Below are 23019 nucleotides of genomic sequence, written 5' to 3'. Positions count from 1 at the left end.
TGAGTTTGTGGTTCACCCAAATGCTCTTGTGATGTAGGGCAGTAAGCCAGATGAGTGCCCTAAAGCTGACCTGTGGCAATAGGCTCCATCCGACTCAACTTTCCTTTTCTCTACAGTGACGCTTTCCTCTGCATCATCATTTCTTACCTGTTAAAACCTTCAGGAAAAAGAAAAAAAAAAGAGAAAAAAACACACATTGCTTGCCAAAGGCAGTCTAACCCAAAGGCATGTAATTAAAGGGCCTCTGGCAAAGCGAAGGACCAAATTCTTGATCCTTCAGTCTTGCGTAGTGGTTCCGTGGTCTACAGGGTGCGGCTGTGGAAAGACACTGCCTGTGCAGCAAAGGAGCTGAAGGAGGGGTGAGAGCTGCAGAAGGAAGAGCCCAAAACGGTGAAGGAGCCGGAGCAGTTACCTGCTTATGTAAAGATGCTTCTGTGTTGTGCAGATGTTTTTAATAGTGCCTGTTGTCTGCAAGGCTGCCTTGTTCCTAGAAGCTCCCTCCTTCCAATCTGTGATTTAATACAGCTCTAATCAGTTTGGTAATCTGTAATTGTGGCAAGAGGGCAATCAGCCCATGTGACAGCAGCACGCGTGGCACTGTTATCTGAGCAAACACAGCCCAGAAGCTGTCAGACACTCAGTGATAACCAAGCACAGTGCGGTGCTGGCACACTGTACTTGGCTATGAACGCCAGTGAGCGTTGCAGACTAACAAACCAATGGAAGCAGCTAGGGCACGACCTCTTCATGTTCAATTTCCTGCTGGGACACCCCCAGCAGTATTCCCCACGTGTCTTTCACCGGGAAGAACGAACAGATTTGCATCTGAAACACTCTTCTTACCGAACCCCGGGCGCCGCGGTTGCAGCACATGATTTCACAGCAAACCCGCCTTATCCCGAGAGCGAAACTTCAGCTCCCAAAGGCCCCGCAGCGCTGCGTGCACCCCGGCAGCACGTGCACGCGCCTGGCGCCGGGACCGCAAAGGCCGCAGGGCCGATAGCAAAGCCGGGCGTTCCGGTTACGGCTGGGCGCTCGGGCACGGGGCGGTTTTCTCTCCGACGATGCTCCGAGCGACCGGGCGGCGCCGCACCGACCCCGGGACGTAACGGCATCACCGCGTTATCCGCCGGCCCGCCGAGCCCTGCGCCCGCCCCGGGCCGCCGCTCCCCCAAACCGATCCCGGCCCCGCCCCCCCGGGAGCCCAAGGCCGCTCCTCCGCTCCCCGCGGCGCTGCGCCTCTCCGTGCCGCCTCGGCGTGCTGAGGTAAGGGGAGCGGGGGGAGGCCCCGCCTCGTGCCGGCCCCGCCGGGGCTCCGGGGGCGGTGCGGCGCTCCTCGGAGCCGCCGCTTGGATCCCGTCCGCCCCGCTCGGGGCCGCCCCGCCGTGCCGCGCTGCCCTGCCGGGCTCCTCTCCGGCCTGGGCCGCTCGTGGATGTGCTGGTCCCGTCCCGTCCCGTCCCGCACGCGCAGCGCGCCCACACGCGGTTTGCAGCACGGCTCCGTTCCGCTGTTCCCGGGCTCGGGCAGCTCGCGGTGCGCCGCTGCCCGTTGGGTTTTCATCTTGCGGCTCTCGGCAGGACCGACGGGCCCTGCGCTCGTCGCTGACTTCCCTTGGGTACCGAGCGAGCGGCCTGAACCGCAAGGCAGAAAACGCTGCTGAAAGGGGTGTTTAAAATCCCGGGGGTGCCCAGCAGCCCGTGTCCCGGTCCCACCGCTTTCCGTCCCTCGGCCGGCCCGCGGACCCGATGGCACGGATGTCCGTGTGCGCTGCGGTGCTCGGAGGCGAGCTGCGGGCTCCTCACACGCCGGGCTGCTGCTCACAGGGCCGCAGCTGCCGTCCCACCTCAGCCTCTCACCGCATCTGCTGTGTGCCCCAGTACTGCAACACGGACATGGGGTACCTCCACCGACAGCAGTGCGAGCATTTCTGAGCAACAGTGAGACCCCCAGAGTCAGTTCTGGGTGCGTTCCCAGCGGTGTTCCATTGCTCTCATTAACCAGAAGCCGTGCTGAACGTGCCTTGCACCTTTTCGCACGAGGCACTCGGTGCTTTTGGAGGCCTTGAGGTTCCCTTTCTTCGTGTTGCTGGATATGTTATGGCTTCAGGAAGGTCACTGTCAGCACACCTGTTGTTCAATTTCTGTGCCTATAAAGTGTAATCCCAAATTTTGGCCCCTGGAAATGGAAGATTGTTGGGGATTTACTGTACAGGAAATAATTCTGTGTGTTGTGAACCGCTGGGATTGTGGCTCTGAAATGAAAGAACCATTTACTTCATCTTTCTATGAACTCAAACATGAGCAGAAAACCCCAGAGCTTCATTTTAGCGTGTTGTCCATTCTCACATTGTGCTCGAGGGAAATTTTACATCTGCACAGTAATTTCCTGCAGGTCTCTCGTCAGACCTGCTGTGACATTTAGTCATGCACGTCAGCTGCACATTCAGTCCAACAGATCACTATGACGACTGCACTGCTTCGGGGCTGTGCTGTGGCCTTGTGGTGCCGATGTGCTCCCTCCCAAGGCAGTGAGCAGCACCCATTTCTCTCCCCTGCTCTCCTCTTTGCCAGCAGCTCCCTTCAGATGGCTGAGAAGGCAAGCAGCGGCCCGCAAGATATCCCCAGCTCTTCTCCTGATGAAAACGAGTTTCCTTTCGGATATCCCACCAGCATCTGTGAAGATGTGCCCCAGCAGAAGTACCTGTGCAGCAACTGCAACAACGTTCTGAAGAAAGCCCTGCAGACGCTCTGCGGGCACAGATACTGCTCTGCCTGCCTGTCCTGGATTGTCCGGTAGGTCCTGACCGCAAAGCTGGCACTGCTGTGTGCTCAGTAGGTGTTGCTGCTTTCAGTACATCTGCCCTGCAGGTGGGCAGTGAAGTTGCAGCAGCAATCGCTGTGTGAGCTGATGGTAGCCTTGGTGTTTGGAAAGCAGCAGCGGTCAAGGTTCAGTGGCAGGGTTCTAGCACTGCTTCAGTAGCTTCCAGCTTTATTTTTCCTGATCCAGGCTGCTCTCGCTTTGCTGAAATACAGGTAGGATTGATGGCCTTGAGGAATAAGACCCAGTCTTGAAACCAAGCATTTATTTGCTTGGTTCGCTTCGTTATGTTTTTGTTGGTGGTTCTTGTTATTTATTAATTTATTTTACTTCAATGTCTTCAATAATTGGACCTTTCGTGGGCAAAGACTGTGGATTCCGAGTGGAAATTACGTCCATGTTTTAATTTATTTTAGTGTATATGCAAAGATCCCCTGAACTCCAGTTCAATAATCCTTTGTTATTTTGCTCTTCTTTTTCCAGGAACAATAAAAATCCAGTTTGCCAGAAATGTAAAGAGGAGGATCCCAGCACTCTGAGTGAAGGAAGCCTATTGGCAGAGGAAAGGGTGAGTTGTGGTTCACAGTTCAGTCATGTATCGCTTACTGTTCTCTGGTCTGCTCTGCAGAGCTCTCTTCTGCTGCTGTGTGGTTTCTCCAGGCAGATCACTGCACTGTTCTGTGTCCTGAGCACACACACAGCGCTCATTCCCAGCTCAGCTTCTTCCTTTCTTTCTGACTACGTGCAGGAGCACCAAGACATACCCGTTCTGTGTACATTTGTTAGGCAAGAATGAAACCCAAGAGTCAGCTGGCAGCGAGGAAGAAGGCAAAATATAGAATGTGGCTGCACCAAAGTAATGAATCTGCAGTTAACACTGAAGATCTCAGAAAAAAAAATAATCCTTAATTCTGCAATAAATTTCCCAGTAACAATTTCAGGCATCCTCGAACCACGGATGGGTGCAGCTAACCTCTTGTGGAAGTCTTACTGAGCGTTGGCTGTCGGTTCTTTTACAACATTTGGATTCTCATGGGTCTTCTGGGACCTCCTGCAGTCTGTGGGTGGGTGGAGGTGCTGGGTGAGCTGATCTGCACAGGCAGGTTCTTGCTGGGAAGTCTTCACCACAAAGGCACGATGATCTGCCTGTGGACCCATCCAGAACAAAGGGTCTGGGCTTTGTAAACAGCATGACTAACAAAGGCTGCATAGCAGGTTTGTTCTTGGCTCCGTATCTTTTCCTGATAATCTCTGCTTCACCTTTGCTGCGGTTTTGATTCATGTTTATTCCCTCTGCTATCTGATTATATGTTTATATTTTAAATAAGGTACTTACACTGGAGGAACAAAAGGCCCTATCAGGATATGTGTTTGATTATCTTATCCCTTGACCAGCTTCTGTGGTAGCTTCCATCCCTTCCCTGCTAGACTCTGATTTACCAACCATTGATGTACTGTAGGTGCTTCAAGTCTTGCCACAGTGCTGTTCATCAGGATTTCAGTGCCTTTATTTAAGTGTGGACATGATTGGTAAATACTTTTCCCTCCTTTCATTGTAAAGACTCCCTCCAGCCTCCAACTTCCTGACTCACTTCTGTGTTAGGAAATCTGCTGTCATCTGCATTGTGTTCTTATTACTGTCTTGTTCCTGTGCCAGTGTAAAATGCAACATTAAAAGTGTGCAGGGTTTGTTCATTTGCAGAATAATTGTACAATTCTTGGTGGTTGCTATAGGAAAAAAGATCTATGCAGTCAAAAAACATCTGCCACATGGTTTACATTTTGTGAGTACACAGCACTGTGTTAAATGGAAACAGCCCTTATCTGGGAAGCTTAGGCTCACTGAAGTCTCAATCCTCTCCGCTGCACTTCAGGAGGTGTTAATGACCCCAATAATTAAATACTTCCATTATAGAGTCTGCATAGCAGCACCCTCAGGATCACCTCAGCACATCCACTGCACATGATGTGTGTCAGATTTCTGTGAAGAGGAACTCAGAGCAATAGCTGTTCTGTTGGGCATATTGGCAGTAAATACAGATGGCATCAAATGGTTTATTTTTGAGTCATAACCATGAAGTGATTTGATAATTATTTGACTCTTACCAACACCAAAATACTTGCTAAGTCAAACAAATCTTGACACAGTCACTGAACTCCTGTCCCAGGAATGCATGCTGACCAGGGTTTTTCCTTCCTGCGTTTGCTTTCCAGGCCTTTGGGGATGCTGCCATTAACAAGGAGATTTCTGAGCTCAGAGTGCACTGTGTGACCCTTGGATGCAGTTGGTGTGGTACCATGAAAAACTTCGAAGTACGTTTGCATTTCCAGCTCACTGTTCTCAATACCATGGAGTCACAGACCATGGAATGGCTGAGGGTGGGAGGGACCTCGCAGCCCCCCCAAAACCTTCCCTACAGCCCCCTGTGAGGGCTGCCTGCCCCACAGCTCACCCTGCAGGGCCCATCTGTGGGGCACACACAGCTCTGGGCAGTGCCAGGGCCTCAGCCCCTAAGGGAAGAACTGTTTTTCTGTTGGAGTGTTGGCCTCTTTAAGACAAACCTACCTGGTTTGCTCTGTGTTGTAAATTTGAGAATGGGAGCCCCTCTCGGCAACGGTGTTGTGGCAAAAGGGATTTGAGAGCTGAGCGTGTGATGGAAATTGGCATTTCTGAGGCATTTCTTAGGGGACAGGCATCTCCTTCTGAAGACAAATTCAGCTGTGACACAGCACCCACAGAAGCTTCAGTAGAAGAGGCTGGGAGAAACATTTTCAGTTCAATATTGTGTTTGTGTGGCAGCAGAGCTGTTGGACATTGCCATGGGAGAAATCATGCTGATGTTTTTTCCTTGGCGAGATGAGAAAGTGCAAACAGTGAGAAGGGAGTGTTGTAGAAGTCATTCTGAAGGTGGGTGAGAGATGCACCCTGACTGCTGCACGGAGGCTCGATGGCTCTGCCCCCCTCTGGGGCTGTGCAGGGATGTCAGCACACTGACTGCACTCATCCTGCCGGTCCGAGCAGCATTGAGCTGCTGTTGGAATTAATCACAAGTTGTGTGGGCTTTGTCTTTTTTTTTTTCTTCTTTCATGTGATTGTTTGCTTAAGTTAAAAATCATCAGAAAAAAAAAAACCAAAAACAAAGCAGGAAAGACTGTGGATTTTTCAACAGTAATTTTGGTATCACTGCAGAGTGGGTCACTACCCAAGGTTAGAAGAGATGCAAACAACACTGCAGGGATGGGTGCTGTTTACAGACGAGTGTTTATCTGCGGTTTAAGTTAGGGTTTGTAACTTCTGGCTTCCAGGAGCATCAGATTCTGTGTGAATATGCTTTGATCCCTTGTCACACTGGCTGTGGGCACGTGGTGATGAGGAAGAAACTTGCAGATCATTTGGAAAACGGATGTGTGAATAACATGACCGTGTGTCACAAGTGTAAGCAGAGCTCATCCAGCAGCGAGTACCAAGTAAGAACGTTCATTGGTTTCAAATAAGGGTTCTGTTTGAATGGCTTAACTACTTTATCATCATGTTTTTCATCCCGATTTGCTGACTGCTGTTGCATGAGAAGTACCTTTCGTTTCTCAAGCTTTGCTAATTTCTCCATGCTCATCTTGACATTTTAAAAGTTGCTCTTTGTTTTCCCTCGTTCTGAAGCAGCAAAGTGGTGCAGATGGTGGCAGTGCTCCAAGGACACAAAGTGAGCAAATAGAAACTGCTCTAGAATAGAAACGGTGTGCTGGGGCAGCTGTAAAGTGATAGAAAATGATGTTCTTATGTGAATGGATTGGTATTTTAGATAGATAAGAGATGCTTGTATGAAGATACAGCAGCAGTGAGCCACTGCTCTCATTCTCCCCACCTTTACCAATCAGTCACTGGTCTCATACCTGCTCATACCTGAAATAAACCTCCTCCAGCCCCACTGCCCCAGGAAACCAAAGATCTGAAGGAGAGAACCAGCAGTGAGTAAGAAAATAAACACACACATTGTGCAATCACTCAGATGCACAGCATTCAAAGTGAGTTCGAGGGAGGAAAAAAAACTGTGGTGTTGTTTCTGGGGATCGAAAGAGAAACTTCAGAACTGAAGGTGAAATGACTTTATAAAATTCCACACTGCTCTAGGAAATGTGCCGGCACGCAAGGGCATTTCTTAAGATCAAAACCACCCCTGTGTGGTTTGAGTTGAAAGCTGACAGTTGCTGTGTTAAATGCACAAGTTGCAGCAGTAGTGTGAACCAAAGGCAGAATTATTTTCATCTCCTCGCAGCCAGGAAAGACAGGAAGTCTGATGTTAGCTCTGATGCATTCTGCATTAGCAAGTCGTGATGGAACATTTGGATTCCTGCCTTCAAAACGCAGGATATTATGTGCAAAATAATCAGGATCCAAGAAATGTCTGCACGTGGGACAAACTGTATGAAGCCAGTTTATTTTTGGGTTTCTGTTTATTCGCTCCCTGTTCCGTTACCCACCTACATTCACTGTGTGTGTATGTGTGCACACAGTGCTCGTACTACAGTTTGAGCTGAGCAAGACCTTTACATTGTCAGTCTTGTGTCAAACTTTGCAGGATGACTTTGCAAAGCATCTGTAAGCAGTTTTCAGAAGCTTGATGCCCTGTAAGTGTCAGATCAGAGTTGGAACTTTCATTGACTGGCATTGCATCTGAAGCTCTGTCACTGAACCGACCTGCTGGGCTGGGAGGAGGAGCTGTTGGCTTGGAAGCTTAGCTTGAGAAACCCCCCCAGTCTGTCCCTGTACAGCCAACTGCTTGGGAGGGTACAGCAGCTCCTGCCTTTAACAGATGTGCCTTAGTCCCAAATTTCTGAACGTTATCCTGTCTGTGAAGAAGCCTGAAAACACTTCAGTGTTGAATAGTGAGGTCAGTAGCAGTCATTCTCTGGACGTGTCTTGTGGAGCTTGTTGTGCTGTAGTGATCCTTCCTTTATTTTCCTCAAATCTATACCTTCTAGGAAGGAAGCAGGAGACTTGCACAGAATGTAGTGCATAAAAGCCCCTCTAAACTTCAACTGCCTGTGAAGGGGGAGTAGCACTCCCAAAGAGAAGCTGTGTTTCAAAGACCCTTCAGTAAAGATGCTCGGGCATTTTACTGATGTACTCAGTTCCTTTCTTCTTGTTTTAATGACAGAAACATTCATGTGAAGGCAATTTATATAGAGAGCAGAAGCATGTGCAAGCAGAAACACCATCAAACGAAAAGGTGGGTAAAAGATGAGTAAATACAGTACAGTTTTATTTCAACTCGTGAAATAAAATCTTCATGTAGGTGAGATGATCACCTGAGAACATCTTCAGATGTGACATTTGTATCTGGGTGCTTTTTCCATCCTGGCATAGCTCTCTTGAATGGCTTCACTTTGCTGCTCCCCAGTTAATTTATTAAATCAGCCTATTTGTTTGTAGGTAAATAAAAGAATCCCTGGAAGCTGCTATTTGATTATTTTCTCACTTTTCCAATTCTTTTTCCCCAGCAGAACCATTCTGGGCTCTCAGGCAGCACGGATGGATGTCGGTTTTCTGAGGTTGGCTGTTCCTTTGGGGTAAGTGAAAGTGCTGCCTTCCAGAGCACAGCTCCATCCTGTGCCTGTGGCCTCACCAGGGCAGCAGGCCTTGATTTCAATGTGTCTTTAAAGAAAGAAAGAGCTGTACCCATTTTTAGTAGACCAGGAGAGGTGATGTTGGAGCTGCCATGGCTACCGGGTGCGTGTAAGGTGCAGTTTGCTCTGTGTTGTGGCTTTATTTGGCCCCATGATATTTGTATGGAGAATGTATTAACCATATCTTCTTACAGGGCAGCAAAGAGGTGATAAAGGAGCATGAAAAAGCTGCAGTTGGGACTCACATGCTGCTTCTGCTGCAGTACGTAAAGCAACTGAAGGCAAACCTGAGCACTGCTTCCAAAGGTGCAAATGGTTTCATCCCACAGACAGAACTGAATGTGAATGGTGCAGAAAAAAGCATCTCTGATCTGTGCATCCCAGGCAGTCTGCAAATCAATGGGGATCTGGAAGCAGACTGTTTAACCAGAACTTCTGTTCCCAGAGATGAATCTATCGTACAGCAGCTAGTGAGGGAGAAGGTGATTTCTGAGCTTGAAAATAAGCTACATGTGTTTGAGAATATTGTGGCAGTGCTCAATAAAGAAGTGGAGGCCTCCAACTTGGAAATCACAGCGTTTCGGAGGCAGAGTGAACTTGATCAAAATATAATACGAGGCCTTGAACTGAAGGTAAATATTTATGACCAGAATTGGATTTGTTCTTGCTGTGTAGATAGCAAGTACTTACACATATCAGAGAGAGGTGCTGGAGAGATGGGGATGGAGATGAGCACAGGCACTGAGGCACTGAGGCTGTGCAGGGTTGTGTTCTGGACACATCAGCAGGATCCTTCTCTTGTTTTGGATGTTTTTTTCGGATGAGCATCTCTAATATTTGCTCTCTGAAACCACCTTTAGGCACATGTACTAAATGTACATGTACTGCCTTGTGCATTAAGAATGTGCCAAAAGAAATCAGAGGAGACCCCCAAGGATGTGAGGACCTGGGAACGATTCTGCTGCTTCTGCAGTGCGTGGGGATGGAGTTGGCTGAGAACTGTTTTGTTTTTCCTCCTAGATTGCAGAGTTGCACTGCTGCCTGACCCAGAAGGACGCAGGCCTGAGCAGGCTCCATAAGAGCCTTCTGTTCTCTGAGCAAACTTCCTACGATGGGGTCTTTTTGTGGAAGATCACAGATGTTAGCCAGAAGCTACAGGACTCAGTGACGGGCAGAGCAGTCAGTCTGTACTCACCAGGTAAACACAGCAGACAGAGTGAGCACATCTCCATCCTTTAGGATGCACTGATTTCTCTAGAATGATGCTTCTTTCTGCTCTGGATGGGAGGTGCTTTAAAATAGTTCCCTGAGCTAAGGTGCTGTTTGTGTGAAGGCGTTTTGCTCTCCTGCCTGTTACTCAGGGCAGCTGTGCTGTGCTCTGCCACAGAGCTGTGTTCTCCTCTGGACTTTCGTTTTGCAATTTGCCCTCTGCTGCAGCTACTTGCAGTGACATCTGCTGGATCTGCGTTGTCTAACCCCCAGCCTTGGCTCTTGGTGGTGCTGAATGGTCTCCTGCTGCAGTTATCTCCTGTGTGAGAAGTGATTTAATTAGGGAAAATATCCTTATGTGGCTAATAACAGGTATTTTTTACCAAGGTATGAGGGATCAGAAGGATTCCAGCCACTGTATTCTCCCTGTTTATTTTCTGTACTGACCTGTTGTTCTCCTCATCTCTGTGGCACCGAATTTGGCACAAGTCTTTCTGTAATATGTATATGTAATATAACACTCATTTTGCCTTATTTGCAGAGGAGGCTTTACTAATGAAGCATTCTGATTTTCAGCGTTCTACACTGCAAAGTATGGCTACAAGGTGTGCCTGAGGATTTATCTGAATGGGGATGGGATGGGAAAAGGAACCCACATATCCCTCTTCTTTGTTGTCATGAAAGGAGACTACGATGCTCTGCTCCCGTGGCCTTTCAGGCACAAGGTAAAAAGGGCAGCATTTCACATCTGATCCAAGCTTACTCCTTCTGCTTTTGGCAGGGGACTCAGGTGAATATGACAGTGGAGGAGGGAGTGTTTTCTCATGTTCTTGCATGATGACTTATGCACCATGCTCTATGCTTGGGTCACAATTTATCTCTGAAGTTTTTAAGTACAATCTGATAATGCAGCAATGGTGGAACAGTGAAAGTATGCACAGGTTCTGATCTCTCTGTTTAGCATCTGCCTTCCAGTGGGAGTGATTCTGTAAGCCTTTCATGCAGATGATCTTACTGCTGTTTAGCAGCCAAAAAGTAGTAATCAAAGTTCTCAATCCTCACTGCATTAAAAAAGTTCATCTGTATTTGACGTTTCAAACCCAGGAACAGCGGGTTAATAAAAGTGATACTAAAATGGAGTCATTCTATAGGTTTTGTCTTCTATATGTGCATGCAGACAGTGAAGCTGTTTTGGTTCCAAACCACAGCACCAGAATGAATATAATGACTGGAACCAAACCTGGAGTTTGTTTAAGTTGTCAGAAGAGAGAGAAAAAGTCTTTGCAACGTACAATTCTCTATAATGACTTCACTTCATATCATTTCATTTCATTTCATGGGTGGCGAAGTTCTAAATATTTCATCTGGGAACTGTTACAGTCCCCCTTGTTCCCATTAATCAACCTTGTAGGCTGTGAGATGTTCTTCATAGCTTACATTTAATTGTCAGTAGAGCATCCAGCTGCTCTCACAGTGTTTGCACGTTTGTCTCCAACATTTTCTGTTCAGTTTTCGGGCCAGTATCTCATCATTGCTGCATTCTGCTTTTCAGGTTACATTTATGTTGCTGGACCAAAACAACAGAGAGCACATTATTGATGCATTCCGCCCAGACTTGGCTTCTGCTTCCTTTCAGAGACCTGTGCACGACATGAATGTTGCCAGCGGCTGTCCCACCTTCCTCCCTCTGACCAAACTGCAGTCCCCAAAGCACGCCTATGTGAAAGAAGATACACTTTTCCTTAAATGCATCATAGATACAAATTAGTAACTTCTGAAACGTCAGTGTCTGGTAAATCACCCACTGCAATTCATTTGTTTGCAAGAAAAGAAACATCAGTTTGAGGCATTGCATTGGTCTGGAGAGCTGGGCCTGCATTCCCCTGCACTGGCTGGGACCAGCTGGGTCTGCCTGCTCGCTGTGGTTGCTGCTGGTGTGCAAACACATTGCCCACACAGAGCATGCTATTGCACGTGGGGGCTGTGATTATGTCACTGTCCAGCCCAAACTCTGCTTTAGATGTAGATCACAGCTGCTCCCCTTTGCATGCACAGGTGGGTCGAGGGGAGCTCCTTCCCCACATTGCCCAGGTGTGCTGTTCTGGCAGGGCACCCTGGGGCTGAGGGCGGTGTGCTGCAGGGCTGCAGGGCTCTGCACACCCTTGGGAGCAGCAAGGAGTGCTGCTTCCTCTCCCACCATTCCCAGGTTTGATGTACTTGTTGTGCTGCCTGCACTGTGGGACTTGTGCTGCTCCCCAGCAGGGATTGGGCAGGTCCCCTCCCATAGGCTCTGGGTGGGTGTCTGTGCTTTTTGAGGACCCTGAAAGCTGTGAGCTGTGGGTAGCACTGGCAGCTTCAAATCCTTATACTGGATGATTTATTTCTTGCTATTTATGTACCTGTATTTATGTGCTCTGTACGGAGATGCTCTGCTGCATTAGGAATGAAACCAGGTTACACTGTGCCTGGGGAAAGTTGCCTCTGGTGTTTCCAAAAGTGGCACTCTGACTTTCCCACCTCAGCTGTGGGGGTTAACAGCAGGCAGGGCCAGGCTGGCAGCTCAGCAGTGGGAAGGAGCCCTGGGGGGCTTAAAGTGCTCCCTCACTTCTGAAGCTTTGAGGCAAGCGACTTATTAGGAAATATTGATCTTTTATGTGCTTCACATGCTAACATAGAAGTACCTGCTAGAAATGTTTTTCTTTAAGAGGCGAGGAATGAATAAAAGTTATTTTTACAATCAAGTTAAACTTGGAAATGGTTGGATGTATGTGAAATTCAAACGCTGGACTTTATCCCCCAAAAAGCACTAAAGCTGGTGCTCTCCATTTGCTGCTTCAGAACCTGTTGGTGGATCAGTGCAGCTGGGCTGGGTTTGGCTGCAGCAGTTGCTGGTCCATGCCTGGTCAATGCCTGCAGTGCAGCTGCTGCTCCTGGCCTGCAAGGCATTCTGCAGGATGGGTGCAGGCGTAGGATGCAGACCCAAGGCCTGATCTTGCAGACAGAGGCAGGTGTTTATTTATGATTGAAAATCTTTTATGTAACTATGTTCCTTTTTTCCTCTGCAATATTTCCCAAGAATCACTTGAAAAAGCAAAACTGGCAGAATTGTTATACTCACTGCATGAGAAGGGAAAGGGGAAGCTGTCCATTGAACAACCAAGGAACAGCAGCTGCCTCAGAGCTGCTGCATGCCCTGTGCTGCGTGCTCCCCCCAGACCTATGGGCACATTTTCCAAAACTCTCCCTTCTATCTCAGCAGTGCCCTTTTCATAGAATCATTGGGTTGGAAGGGATCTCAAGGATGATGAATCTCCAGCCCCCCTCTCACATGCAGGGCCACCGACCTTCACATCTCATAGCAGACTGGGCTGCCCAGGGTCCCATCCAACCTGGCCTTGAACACCTCCAGGGACAGAGCATCCTCATTTTACACAACGAGTTGTGATGAAGTGCCACATTTCAAAAAAAAAAAAAGCCAACAAACCCACTTCATCAACAAATATCTGTCATGGGTTGTTTGGGGAGGAGCTGAGTGTTCTTTGCCATCACACACGCACACTCACTGTCATTTTTCTCTCATGTTTAAGACATTTTTCAGGGACAGAAAGTTATTTTTCCAGCACTGTGCCAGACCTTCCGCCCACACTGCAGTAATGTGCCTAAAAATATTTTCCTTTTCATGGCTGTGTAATTCTGACAAGTGCTGTATTTATTCTAATCATTCATATTTTCTTACCGTCTCGTTTATTCCCCAAATAAAGCTCACGAACATAAAAGAAGGTTTGTGTATCATTTTAACTGCAGAAGAGGGAACTGAGCAACCCGGGGATGTGATACAGCAGCTTGCAGAGGGAATTGCTGAGCCGTGCTGCAAACCCCACTTGTTGCTGTGAGGCAGCGGTGGGCTGAGCTCTGACAGCAGTGGGTGCTGCCTTGGGGAGGGTGGGAGGGTGGGGGTCTGCATCCTTGCTCTGCTTCAGGCTTGTTTGCAGAACACACCTCTGTATGGAGCTGCTGTCTCGTAGCAGAAAGGGAAGGGCTGTCCTTGGGTGTGAGAAGGCTGGGGAAAGAGAAAGTGTGTGGGAGAGCTGCAAACGCATTGGTGCAGAGCGCTGTGTGTCTGCGTGCACGTTTGTGCTGCTGGTGCAATTAATGGAGGAGTCCAATCAGAGCTCGTTGTGCATGGAGCAGCAAGGGGCCCTCGAAGAGCACAGCAGGGCTCATGGCTGCTGCTCCCTGATTGCAGCCTGGGGCTGTGAGAGCCCTGTGGGAGGGAAGGGCCCTGGGCTGTGCTGCCATCACGGCCTCACACCACTCTTCATGTGTTCCATTTCTTCTTTCTTTTTTCTTAATTTTTATGCTGGGGTGTCTTTGCTGAGCCGAGCTCAGGAACTGCAGACGTGTACATAACGTATCTGTGTCAAAGTTATGTAACCACTCCATTAGTATAAACCTTGCCCAGCTGCAGAAACACTTACAAGCTCCTCGCCTCTTATGCAATTGCATGGGAGCACACAAAGCTAAGCTTAAAAAAAAAAAAGGACATGGATTAAGTTCATAGTAAGTAAATAAAAGACACAAAACCCAATGCCTTGATGCTCTTCCTCTTAAAGGCACAGCTGGCACGGAGCAGCTGGATGTCAGATGCCACCACCCCTCATCACAGCCACATGCCTCAGTAGCCCCGTGCACAGCTGCTGGGAGCACAGCTTGCCCGTGCTGGCTGAGCAGTTGGCTCTGGGGGAAGGACACTGAGTGTGTGGGGCTGCAGGAAGCACTGAGCAAGGTGAGGTGTGCCAGCAGCCAAATGCAACTCGTTGTGGCTGCTCCCATCTGCACAAGTGCGTGCTATGGTGCTATTCACCTGGCTGGGCGGAGGTGGCACTGGGGTGGTTGGAGGCATGGAGCCTGGTGATCTGTGTGTGTTGCAGTGCACATCCTCACTGCACGTCGTACCTCCAGGCCCGGCAGTGCTGTGGTGCAGCCTCGTGTTTGGGCTTCCATTCAATATTCCTTGCCTCTGGTTATGAGCCAACACAAAACCCCTCCTCCCATTCCTGTTTGCAAAGGAGATAAAATGTGGGGAAAAACCACCGCCATCAGAGCTGCGCTCAGAGCACCATTGGAAGGACAGCGTGGGAGCCCTCAGCATCCCTGCTCCATGGGCACAGGGTGTGGGGAGAGGCCTTGGGGACAGCGTGGGGCTGTGGGACAACGTGCCACCAAGGTTTTGTGCAAATCATTCTGTAGGGACTGCATTGGAAATGCAACGACAGTGAAGGATCTCCATGGTGAGGAGGTCAGCGTTGTTCAAACGAGCCCAGAGGGCACTGCCACTGTGGGGTGCCCCGGTTGGTGATGTTGTCCCCTCTCATTAAAAGGGTTTGGGCATCTCTCAGTGCCTGGCTGACCTCTCCCATCACCCACACTTCCATGGCCAACGACCCGGGTGCTGCACACACAACCACAATGGTTGAGGAGGTTCGGGGAGAGCACTGCTGTCCCAGCATCGCAGCCTCACACCCAGACCGGCTGCCTGTGGGCCCGAGCACAGCTGCAAAGTGCAGGGACACGAGCAGCAGTGTTTGCCCACAGGCGAAATTCTGGTGCAGGAGTTATTTTAATCCCGTGGTGACTCACGGCTGCACACTGTGACTCACTGCAGGGCTCAGCCGTGGGGCGCCTGGAAGATGTGTCAGGTTCTCTGTGCAGGATAGGGCTGCAGGCAGCGGGAAGGAGCTGCCAGTTTTTGGCTGCTTATGGTAAACATGGCCTGGCCTTGGGGAACTGGGAGGAAGCACAGCATGGCTTAGCATAGCATGGCATGGCATGGCATGGCACGGTGCTGCATGGTCTCTGACCCCTACAAGGACAACCCAAGACTATCTGGACCACTCTTTGGATTATCCGGACCATTTCTGGATCTCAGGAAATCCCATGCAGGGTTTTGGGAGCTGTGCTGCAGATGCTGCATTTGTTGCTGGCACGGCTGCTGGAGCGCTCCCATCCAGAATCTCTGAAATGCAATGAATCACCCCAAAATGCAATGAATCACCCTGAAACCCGCACTTTGCCCTCCCCGCTCTCACTCCACGCATAGGCAGTTGGCGGCCGCAGCGCCGGCGGCCCCACGTGTTTCTGAGCCCGTGCGGAGCCGCCCGCGGCACAACGCGATGCCAGCGGTTCTGGGAGGCTCCGGTTTGCAAAAAGAAACGACGACAAAACTCCTCCGAAGAGAACAGAATTCCGCAGCCGTCTTCGAGAGGTGACTTTAGCACCGATGCGCCGGGAGCGGCTCTTCGTGCGCTGCTTCCACGCAGGTGCGCGACGAACGGCGGTGCGCGGAAGCCCTGCGCGGGGCGGCGGAACGCGCACGGAGCGCCTCGCTCCGAACCCGGCGGATTCGCCGCCGCCCGATCGGGCCTGGAAACGTTTCTTTTTTTTTTTTTTGGCAGCGCTCTCTCGCAAATAGCAAACCCTGCAGCCTCCGTCTCGGCACCGACGGATTTGTTTCGGTTTTCTTTTTTTTTCTGCTTGGATTCGGAGAAAAACGACCCCCGGTTCCCGGAATCCCGGCGGGCGGCAGCACGGGCCGTTCCCTGGCGCGGGGCCGGGTGGCGTCTGGGGCACCCCGGGATGCTCCGCGCCGCGCCGCTCGGAGCTCCGGGAGGCGGCCCCGCGCTAATTGCATAAGCGGGACGTCAATGCCCGCGGGAAGCGCGGGAAGATGGCGCCCCGCGCCCTGCCCCCGCCGCGCGCCGCCGCGCCCCGCCGCTGCCCCGGCGGCCCCCGAGCGGGCGGGCGCTGAGCCGAGCCCGGCGGCGGCGGCATAGCGGCGGAGGAGCGGCGCCGAGCGGTGAGGGCGGCGCGGAGCGGAGCGGCGGAAGGCGGCCGGGGCGGCGGGGCCGGGCGGGACGGGGCGGGACGGTCCGGCGCCACAGCGCCTATGAATGAACCAATGGCGGAGGGTCTCGCGGCTGCGGGGCCGCCCGCGGAGCTCCCGCCCGGCAGGTGCCGTCGCTCCCGGTGCCGGCGGGGTCCCGGAGCGGCGCTGCGCAGTTCCCGGAGCGGTCCCGGCAGCGGCGCGTGGCTGCGCCCGCCGCGGTGTTCGGAACCTCTCGGAGCAGCGGCGCTGAGCTCCGTGCGGTGACTCGCGGCCGCCGCCGCTGTGCGGCTCTGCCCGGAGCGTTCGGCTCCGTCCGGAGGCACCGCGCTGCCTCCAGTCGGGCGGCGGCCCCGCGGGGCTCGTCCCGGGCGGCGCGGCGCTCGGATCGCTTCGACCGGCAGCGCTGCGATCCGCGGTGTGAGGGCCCCGCACGGAGCCCCGAGGGGGGAAAGTGACATCGGGGCGGTGCTGCCGGCAGTCGGGGCTCTGTCCCGCGCTCGGAACCCTCGGCGTCTGCGAAACGCGGCCGCTCGGTTTTATCCGCTGCTGCCCGCGCTGCTCCCCGCTCCCCCAGCGGTCCCGTTGGCAAAAGTGCAGAAGGAAATTGTCGACTTCGCGTTCGATTTAAAGCTGCCGATGCTGAGAGCGTCCGGGCGAACCCCGCGCTTACGGAGCGGGCGCCTCGCTCGGCCCGCGGGCACATCGCGCCGCTGCTGATGGGAGATCGCCTCCGTCCCCGCAGGCTCTGCTCATGGAGAACGGGACGCTGAACTCCATCACCCGGGATGTGCACGGGGCTGCCGGGCGCAGGGGCGGCAGCTGCAGGGAGCTGAGCGAGGGGCAGTACGTGCTGTGCCGCTGGACCGATGGGCTGTACTACCTGGGGAAGATCAAAAGGGTAAAGAGGGCATGCGGAAGGGTAAATGGGTGCCCAAAAGGGTAAGAATGCATCCAGATGGCTTAAGTGGGCATCCAGAAGTATAAAGTTGGCACACAGAAGAGTAAAGAGGGAATTCAGAAGGGTAAGAGGGCATCCAAAGTGTGCGTGGTGCAGGTGCTGTTCTCTGGGGCAGCTCACAGCATGCTGGCCTGCGCTGTGAAGTGACTGTGGTCCTTGGAGTGGCTGGATTGATGTCCTAGCCGGGTATCTGTCCTGGAACCCACCTTCCTGCAGCTCTGAGAGATGGGGAAAATGGCTTTGGAGAAAGAGGAGAGTGCAGGCAATGGGAGCAGGCTTCCTTGTGCTCTGTCCCTACAGGTGAGTGGCTCCAAGCAGAGCTGCCTGGTGACATTTGAGGACAACTCCAAGTACTGGGTCCTCTGGAAGGACATCCAGCATGGTGAGTGCCACCCCGTCGTGCCCTGCTCACTGCTCCTGGGAGCCCATGTGCTGTGGGCAGCACTGTGGGGCCATCACCACTTTCTCCATCCTGCAGCCGGCGTCCCCGGGGAGGAACCCAAGTGCAACATTTGCCTGGGAAAGACATCAGGGCCCAGGAATGAAATCCTCATCTGTGGGAAATGCGGGCTGGGTGAGTGCGGGCGCATGGCTCTGTGTCCTGCAGCATCCTGCATGCATCTGGCCAGCTTGGTGATGCTGACCCCGAGCTGTCCCATAGGTTACCATCAGCAGTGCCACGTCCCGGTGGCGAGCAGCAGCGAGGGCCCGCTGGGGACGCCGTGGTTCTGCCGCCGCTGCATCTTCGCCCTGGCCGTGCGGGTGAGTGGGGCTGCGGGGCGCTGCGGGGTGGGCTGTGGTCTCACTGCTGACCCTGTCCTGCTGGCTCCTGCAGAAGGGGGGTGCCCTGAAGAAGGGAGCCATTGCCAAGACACTGCAAGCCGTCAAGATGGTGCTGTCCTACAACCCTGACCTGCTGGAGTGGGACTCTCCACACCGCACCAACCAGCAGCAGTGCTACTGCTACTGCGGGGGCCCTGGCGAGTAAGCACTGCCTGCTCAGGGGCTGGCCTGCTCTGGTTCATGGGTGTTTTTCCTCCAAGAGAGGCTCTCTGCTTGCAAGGCCATTCTCTGGGGCTGCCGGCTCTGCTGCCCTCTCTGCCCTGCTCTGTCTGCATGCAGCTCCTTGCCAGTGAGGGTTCACATTCCTGGCTGGGGCTGCTCACACTGCCCTCCCCAGCACCGTCTCCTCTCCGTCCCCAGGTGGTACCTGAAGATGCTGCAGTGCTACCGCTGCCGGCAGTGGTTCCATGAAGCGTGCACTCAGTGCCTCAGTGACCCCATGATGTTCGGGGATCGGTACGTCCCCGTGTCCACATCTCCACGCTAGGGCAGGTGCTGCATCCTTGCGGGGTGATCCGACCCCCCTTATACTCTCCATCCTCATTCTTTTCCAGATTCTATGTGTTTTTCTGCTCCGTGTGCAACCAGGGACCTGAGTACATCAAGCGCCTGCCCCTGCGATGGTGAGAAAGGGCCATGGCCCCAGTGTGCTGTGCCGGGTCCCATTGGGCTCGTGGGGCACCAGTGTGCAGTGCTGTGCTGTCAGGGAGCCAAAGCACACCTTCACCAGGAGATAACTGCAAAAAGCAATTTGGGAACGAGCCATCAAGTTTTGAGATTAAATATAAGTTTCTGCTGTACTTTATAGTGCACCTTGATGATCTGAAAGCACTTTGTAAAATATCCTAACAGTGCTATCTGCACTGGGGTGTTGCACAGAGCAGCACTGGGTGCAGGAGAAGGAAAATTCTGCAGGACATGTTGCTTGGCTTTCACTTTTGGAGATGCAAGTGTGAAGTCCAGCAGGAGAGACTGTTTTGTAAATAGTCTACATGTGAGTAAGAGCCATCCTGCTCTCGTATTTGAGTGCAGCGAGAGTGCATGGCTGGAGCTTGGTAGGAAGCTGCAGCAGTGGGTGTCTGTTCTGGGACTGGCGCATCCTTGGGCTCCAGAACTCAGGGCTGCTGTGGGGTCTGGAGGCACAGAGCTGCTGTAGTTGTGCTGTGCCCTGGGCCAGCATTGCTGGGTGTGGGCTGCTCACCGCTCACTGACCTGCTGGTCTTGGCTGCTCCTGCAGGGTGGACGTGGTTCATCTTGCCCTGTACAACCTGGGCGTGCAGAGCAAGAAGAAATACTTTGACTTTGAGGAGATCCTGGCCTTCGTGAACCACCACTGGGACCCTCTGCAGCTCGGGAAGGTAATGCCCGTGGGTGTTGGGTGCGAAGGGTCAGAGCCTCAGGAGCACAGGGACACGGGGGGCAGGAGGCCAGAAGGGGAAGGGGTCGGGGTGGCCGTCCTGCCCCGAGGAGCTCAGGCTGGTGTCTCTGCAGCTGACCGGCACCCCTGTGTCTGAGCGCGGCCCCCACCTGCTCAATGCCCTCAACAGCTACAAGAGCAGGTGAGTGCTGGCTGGGAATGGAACAGTGCACGGAGTGCTCCTGCTCTCCTGGGATTGATTCGTCCCCCCAAGGCTGAAGGCTGCTTCCTCCTCAGGTTTCTCTGTGGGAAGGAGATCAAGAAGAAGAAATGCATCTTCCGCCTGCGGATCCGCGTCCCGCCGAACCCCCCCAGCAAAGTGCTGCCGGAGAAGGCGCCGGGCGAGAGGGGTTCCTGTGAGCTGAAGAGGAGAGGGAAGAGCAGATATGTGCACAAGGACAGGTGAGTGCTGCACAGCCACAGAGGCAGGTAGGTGCTGCACAGCGCCGTTATGCAGCCCCAGCCCTGTATCTCACCCTACATCTCGCCTTGCAGCCTGCTCCCAGAGCAGCTCCAGCAGCAGAAGCGGCGGAAGGTGCGGCGGAAGAGGGCCAAGTTCCTTCTGGAGGATGCCATCCCCAGCGTGAGTCTCTGCGGGCTGTGGGACGGCCATGGGAGGAGGGAGTGCTGCGGTGGCTGGGCTGAGGGTTCCGAGCCGCTGTGTGGTGTTGAGGTGCTGTTCTTTGTGGTGCAGAGCGACTTCACCTCTGCCTGGAGCACCAACCACCACCTGGCCAGCATCTTTGACTTCACACTGGATGAGATTCAGAGCCTGAAGAGGTGAGTGCCGCCCAGCCGTGGTGCTGGGGGAGCTCTGAGGTGTGGGGCCACAGGGCCGACGCTGCCTCCATCCCAGTGCCAGCTCGGGGCAGACCTTCCTTTCCGATGTGGACTCCACGGATGCCGTCAGCACCTCAGGCTCAGCCACCACCAGCCTGTCCTGCGAGTCCAGGTGAGGGCTGTGGCCCCTTCACCCCCTTCCTGAGGATCTTCTATCTCCCCTCACGGCACCGCATTGCCTCTCTCCCTGTCCCGCAGCCGAAGGACGGTGGGCAGCCGTAAGCGCAAGCAGACAGTTCTGACCTCCTCAGCACGGCCCAAGCGTGGCAGCGGGGCAGCAGGCAGGCAGCCGGCAGTGGGCAGCCCCCAGGGCAGCGAGGTGACGTGTGGGCCTGAGCGGCCGGATGATGGCATCGACAGCCACACTTTCGAGAGCATCAGCGAGGACGACTCGTCGCTCTCACACCTCAAGTCGTCCATCAGCAGCTACTTTGGGGCAGCGGGGCGGCTGGTGTGCGGGGAGAAGTACCAGGTGCTGGCACGGCGTGTGACGCTGGAGGGCAGAGTGCAGTACCTGGTGGAGTGGGAAGGGACCACCCCCTACTGAGCCCCCGTCCCTCTGGTCCCAATGCCTTCTCTGGAGCTGACAGCGGAGCCCATGGGTGCAGCCAGGCCTTGGTGCAGCAGAGGAGGAAGAGGAAGAGGAGGAGGAGGATGCCCTGTGCTCAGCACCCTGGCTGCGTGGAGCTGTGAGGGGTGGAGCTGGCGCAGTGCTCAGCCTTCTTATTGTATTCCTTTGACAATTGTTGTTTTATTGGCCACGTATATGCAAAGAGCCACGCTTCGGCCTTCGGTCACCAGAGGAGTGGGGCAGTCAGGCCCCTCCTGGAGCACCGCATCCAGGCAGGAGCATCCAGGTCTCGCAGGGACCCTGGCTGAAGCACCACTGCTGTCCCACTGTGGAGCCCAGTGGCTCCTCCCTACACCGTAGGAAATGGCACGTGATGCCACAGTTCTTGTGTGGGCTTTTCCTTCTCCTGCCAAACCCATTCATCACATCAGAGGAATGTGATTTGCTCTGAAGGAAGGACACCCTACGAATTGCTCAGACCCCATCCCAGGGCCTGGATGCGTTCCCCATCTCAACAATCACCTCTTGGCACAGCTCAGCCAAACACACTCATGTGCCTTAAACCAGAGCGGGCACCACTTGGACTGCTCTTCATTCCCTCAAAGATGCCCGTCCTGCAGTGCCAAACCAGCCAAGAAACCAAAAAGGCAGCAGGGTGCCCCCCTGCCCATGGGGCTGTCCCTGCTGTGGGCATGCTGCTGCTTCACTGTGGTTTTCTATACCGAAGGAGAACGAGAACCCCTTTTTGTCTAAAGCAATACGGCCACTTGGTTCAGGGGCAAACTTTTTTTAAATTCTACTCTCAGATGTACTCATTAGGTTCTTTCTAAGATATGCTGATGTATGTGTGCTGCTCTGCCCCATCCCCCTGCTGAGCCGCGTGCTCCTGCAGCAGCATCGTTCCTCGGCGTGTTCGTGGTCTGCCAGCCAGGGGATGAACGGAAAAAGCTGTTTTATTGCAGAAGTACTGAAATGATTCAGTACTCTGTCAGAGTACAGCGAGGGTGTGGGGAGCAAGGCGGCGCGCTGCCTCGTGTCGTATAAAGGTGAAAATCCATTGGCGTGAGAGAGCAGATCGCAAACAGAGCCCATAAAGAACAGACCTGGAGAACAGCCTCCCTGCTGCGGCGCCGCAATGGGACACGCAGTGTGGGTGCTGCCCATGGCGTGGGCTGGGAGTGAGCAGCAGCACCCCGAGCACTGGGCACAGCACTGCAAAGCCCTGCAATGCCTTCACGCTGTGCCAGCCGGGCCGTGCGCTGGCGCGGTGCTCAGCGCAGAGCTGTGTGCTGAGCTCTGTTCGGCTGCAGCCACGGCGCGGTTTGCATCTGCTCATCTGAATGGAGCTGCCTCTGAGAGGCCCCAGTGTTTTGGAGAGGTTGCTGCCAGGACCCCACCGTGCCTGGTGCTGGGCCCATCCATCCAGCCCAGGTTTGCTTGTGCTTCCACATCATGAGGGCCTATGGAGCCCAGGTGACCATCTCAGTTACTGCCTGGAGGGCTGGGGGCTGCCAGGAGCTGTGCCCAGACCAACCCTGTGGCATCGATGTGCTGGGAGAACATGGGTGAGCTTGGCAGCTCCTTCTTCATCCTCCTCCTCTCCCTTTCCTCTCCCTTGGCCTATTGCAGAGAACTGAACATGGAGCCTTTAAAAATATTTTTGTTTCAGAATATATTTTGCATTAGTTATAATAGATATTATAATGACTCTATGCACCTTCTAAAGATTTATGGTTTCAGGCTGCTGCTTGTAATATCCAACTCTTGTTATATCTGAGTTGTAATTAATATGTCTGATGTACAATTAAAAAGTCTTTTTTTCTTCTTTTTTTTATTTTTTTTATTTTTTTGT

The 23019-nt window shown here is 53.1% G+C and overlaps 2 protein-coding genes across 8 annotated transcripts; both read left to right on the top strand.

Annotated features, from left to right (window-relative positions):
- Positions 1 to 1221: 1221 nt before the first annotated feature.
- Positions 1222 to 12399, top strand: TRAF1 (TNF receptor associated factor 1). Of its 5 annotated transcripts, none has more exons than XM_042830945.1 (11): positions 1222 to 1266; positions 2575 to 2793; positions 3302 to 3386; positions 5033 to 5131; positions 6125 to 6286; positions 7975 to 8046; positions 8318 to 8386; positions 8638 to 9075; positions 9464 to 9641; positions 10229 to 10377; positions 11205 to 12399. In XM_042830945.1, the coding sequence occupies exons 2-11, from the start codon at positions 2585 to 2587 to the stop codon at positions 11418 to 11420; spliced, it is 1677 nt and encodes a 558-aa protein (XP_042686879.1). In that variant the 5' UTR covers positions 1222 to 1266; positions 2575 to 2584; the 3' UTR covers positions 11421 to 12399. The 5 variants fall into 5 exon arrangements, with proteins under 5 accessions (XP_042686879.1, XP_042686878.1, XP_042686881.1 ...); XM_042830944.1 differs by having other exon boundaries at positions 1223 to 1266; positions 2572 to 2793; XM_042830942.1 differs by lacking the exon at positions 1222 to 1266 and having other exon boundaries at positions 2350 to 2793.
- A 3422-nt stretch (positions 12400 to 15821) lies between these two features.
- PHF19 (PHD finger protein 19) lies at positions 15822 to 22994 on the top strand. Of its 3 annotated transcripts, none has more exons than XM_042830909.1 (15): positions 15822 to 15917; positions 17281 to 17436; positions 17797 to 17878; positions 17975 to 18070; positions 18158 to 18258; positions 18332 to 18480; positions 18700 to 18795; positions 18894 to 18962; positions 19577 to 19697; positions 19831 to 19898; positions 19994 to 20158; positions 20252 to 20339; positions 20451 to 20536; positions 20613 to 20708; positions 20795 to 22994. In XM_042830909.1, exons 2-15 carry the CDS (start codon positions 17290 to 17292, stop codon positions 21141 to 21143), a joined length of 1713 nt encoding a protein of 570 aa, XP_042686843.1. In that variant the 5' UTR covers positions 15822 to 15917; positions 17281 to 17289; the 3' UTR covers positions 21144 to 22994. The 3 variants fall into 3 exon arrangements, with proteins under 3 accessions (XP_042686843.1, XP_042686842.1, XP_042686841.1); XM_042830908.1 differs by lacking the exon at positions 15822 to 15917 and adding an exon at positions 15948 to 15972; XM_042830907.1 differs by lacking the exon at positions 15822 to 15917 and adding an exon at positions 16485 to 16508.
- The last annotated feature ends 25 nt before the right edge of the window (positions 22995 to 23019 follow it).

This window comes from Centrocercus urophasianus, unplaced genomic scaffold (genome assembly GCF_019232065.1).
Source record: "Centrocercus urophasianus isolate 14NV4802_14NV808 unplaced genomic scaffold, USGS_Curo_1.0 seq_34, whole genome shotgun sequence".
Lineage (NCBI taxonomy): Eukaryota > Metazoa > Chordata > Aves > Galliformes > Phasianidae > Centrocercus > Centrocercus urophasianus.
The sequence above is the reverse complement of the archived record's forward strand: the minus strand, read 5'-3'. Positions and strand labels throughout refer to the sequence as shown.

Coding starts and splice junctions, on each gene's coding strand:
- TRAF1 (XM_042830942.1), top strand. CDS start 2,462: ATGACGACTGCACTGCTTCGGGGCTGTGCTGTGGCCTTGTGGTGCCGA. Junction 6,287..7,974: donor CATCCAGCAGCGAGTACCAA/GTAAGAACGTTC, acceptor TTTTAATGACAG/AAACATTCATGTGAAGGCAA. Junction 8,387..8,637: donor AGGTTGGCTGTTCCTTTGGG/GTAAGTGAAAGT, acceptor ATCTTCTTACAG/GGCAGCAAAGAGGTGATAAA.
- PHF19 (XM_042830909.1), top strand. CDS start 17,290: ATGGAGAACGGGACGCTGAACTCCATCACCCGGGATGTGCACGGGGCT. Junction 18,481..18,699: donor TACTGCGGGGGCCCTGGCGA/GTAAGCACTGCC, acceptor CTCCGTCCCCAG/GTGGTACCTGAAGATGCTGC. Junction 18,796..18,893: donor CCCATGATGTTCGGGGATCG/GTACGTCCCCGT, acceptor ATTCTTTTCCAG/ATTCTATGTGTTTTTCTGCT.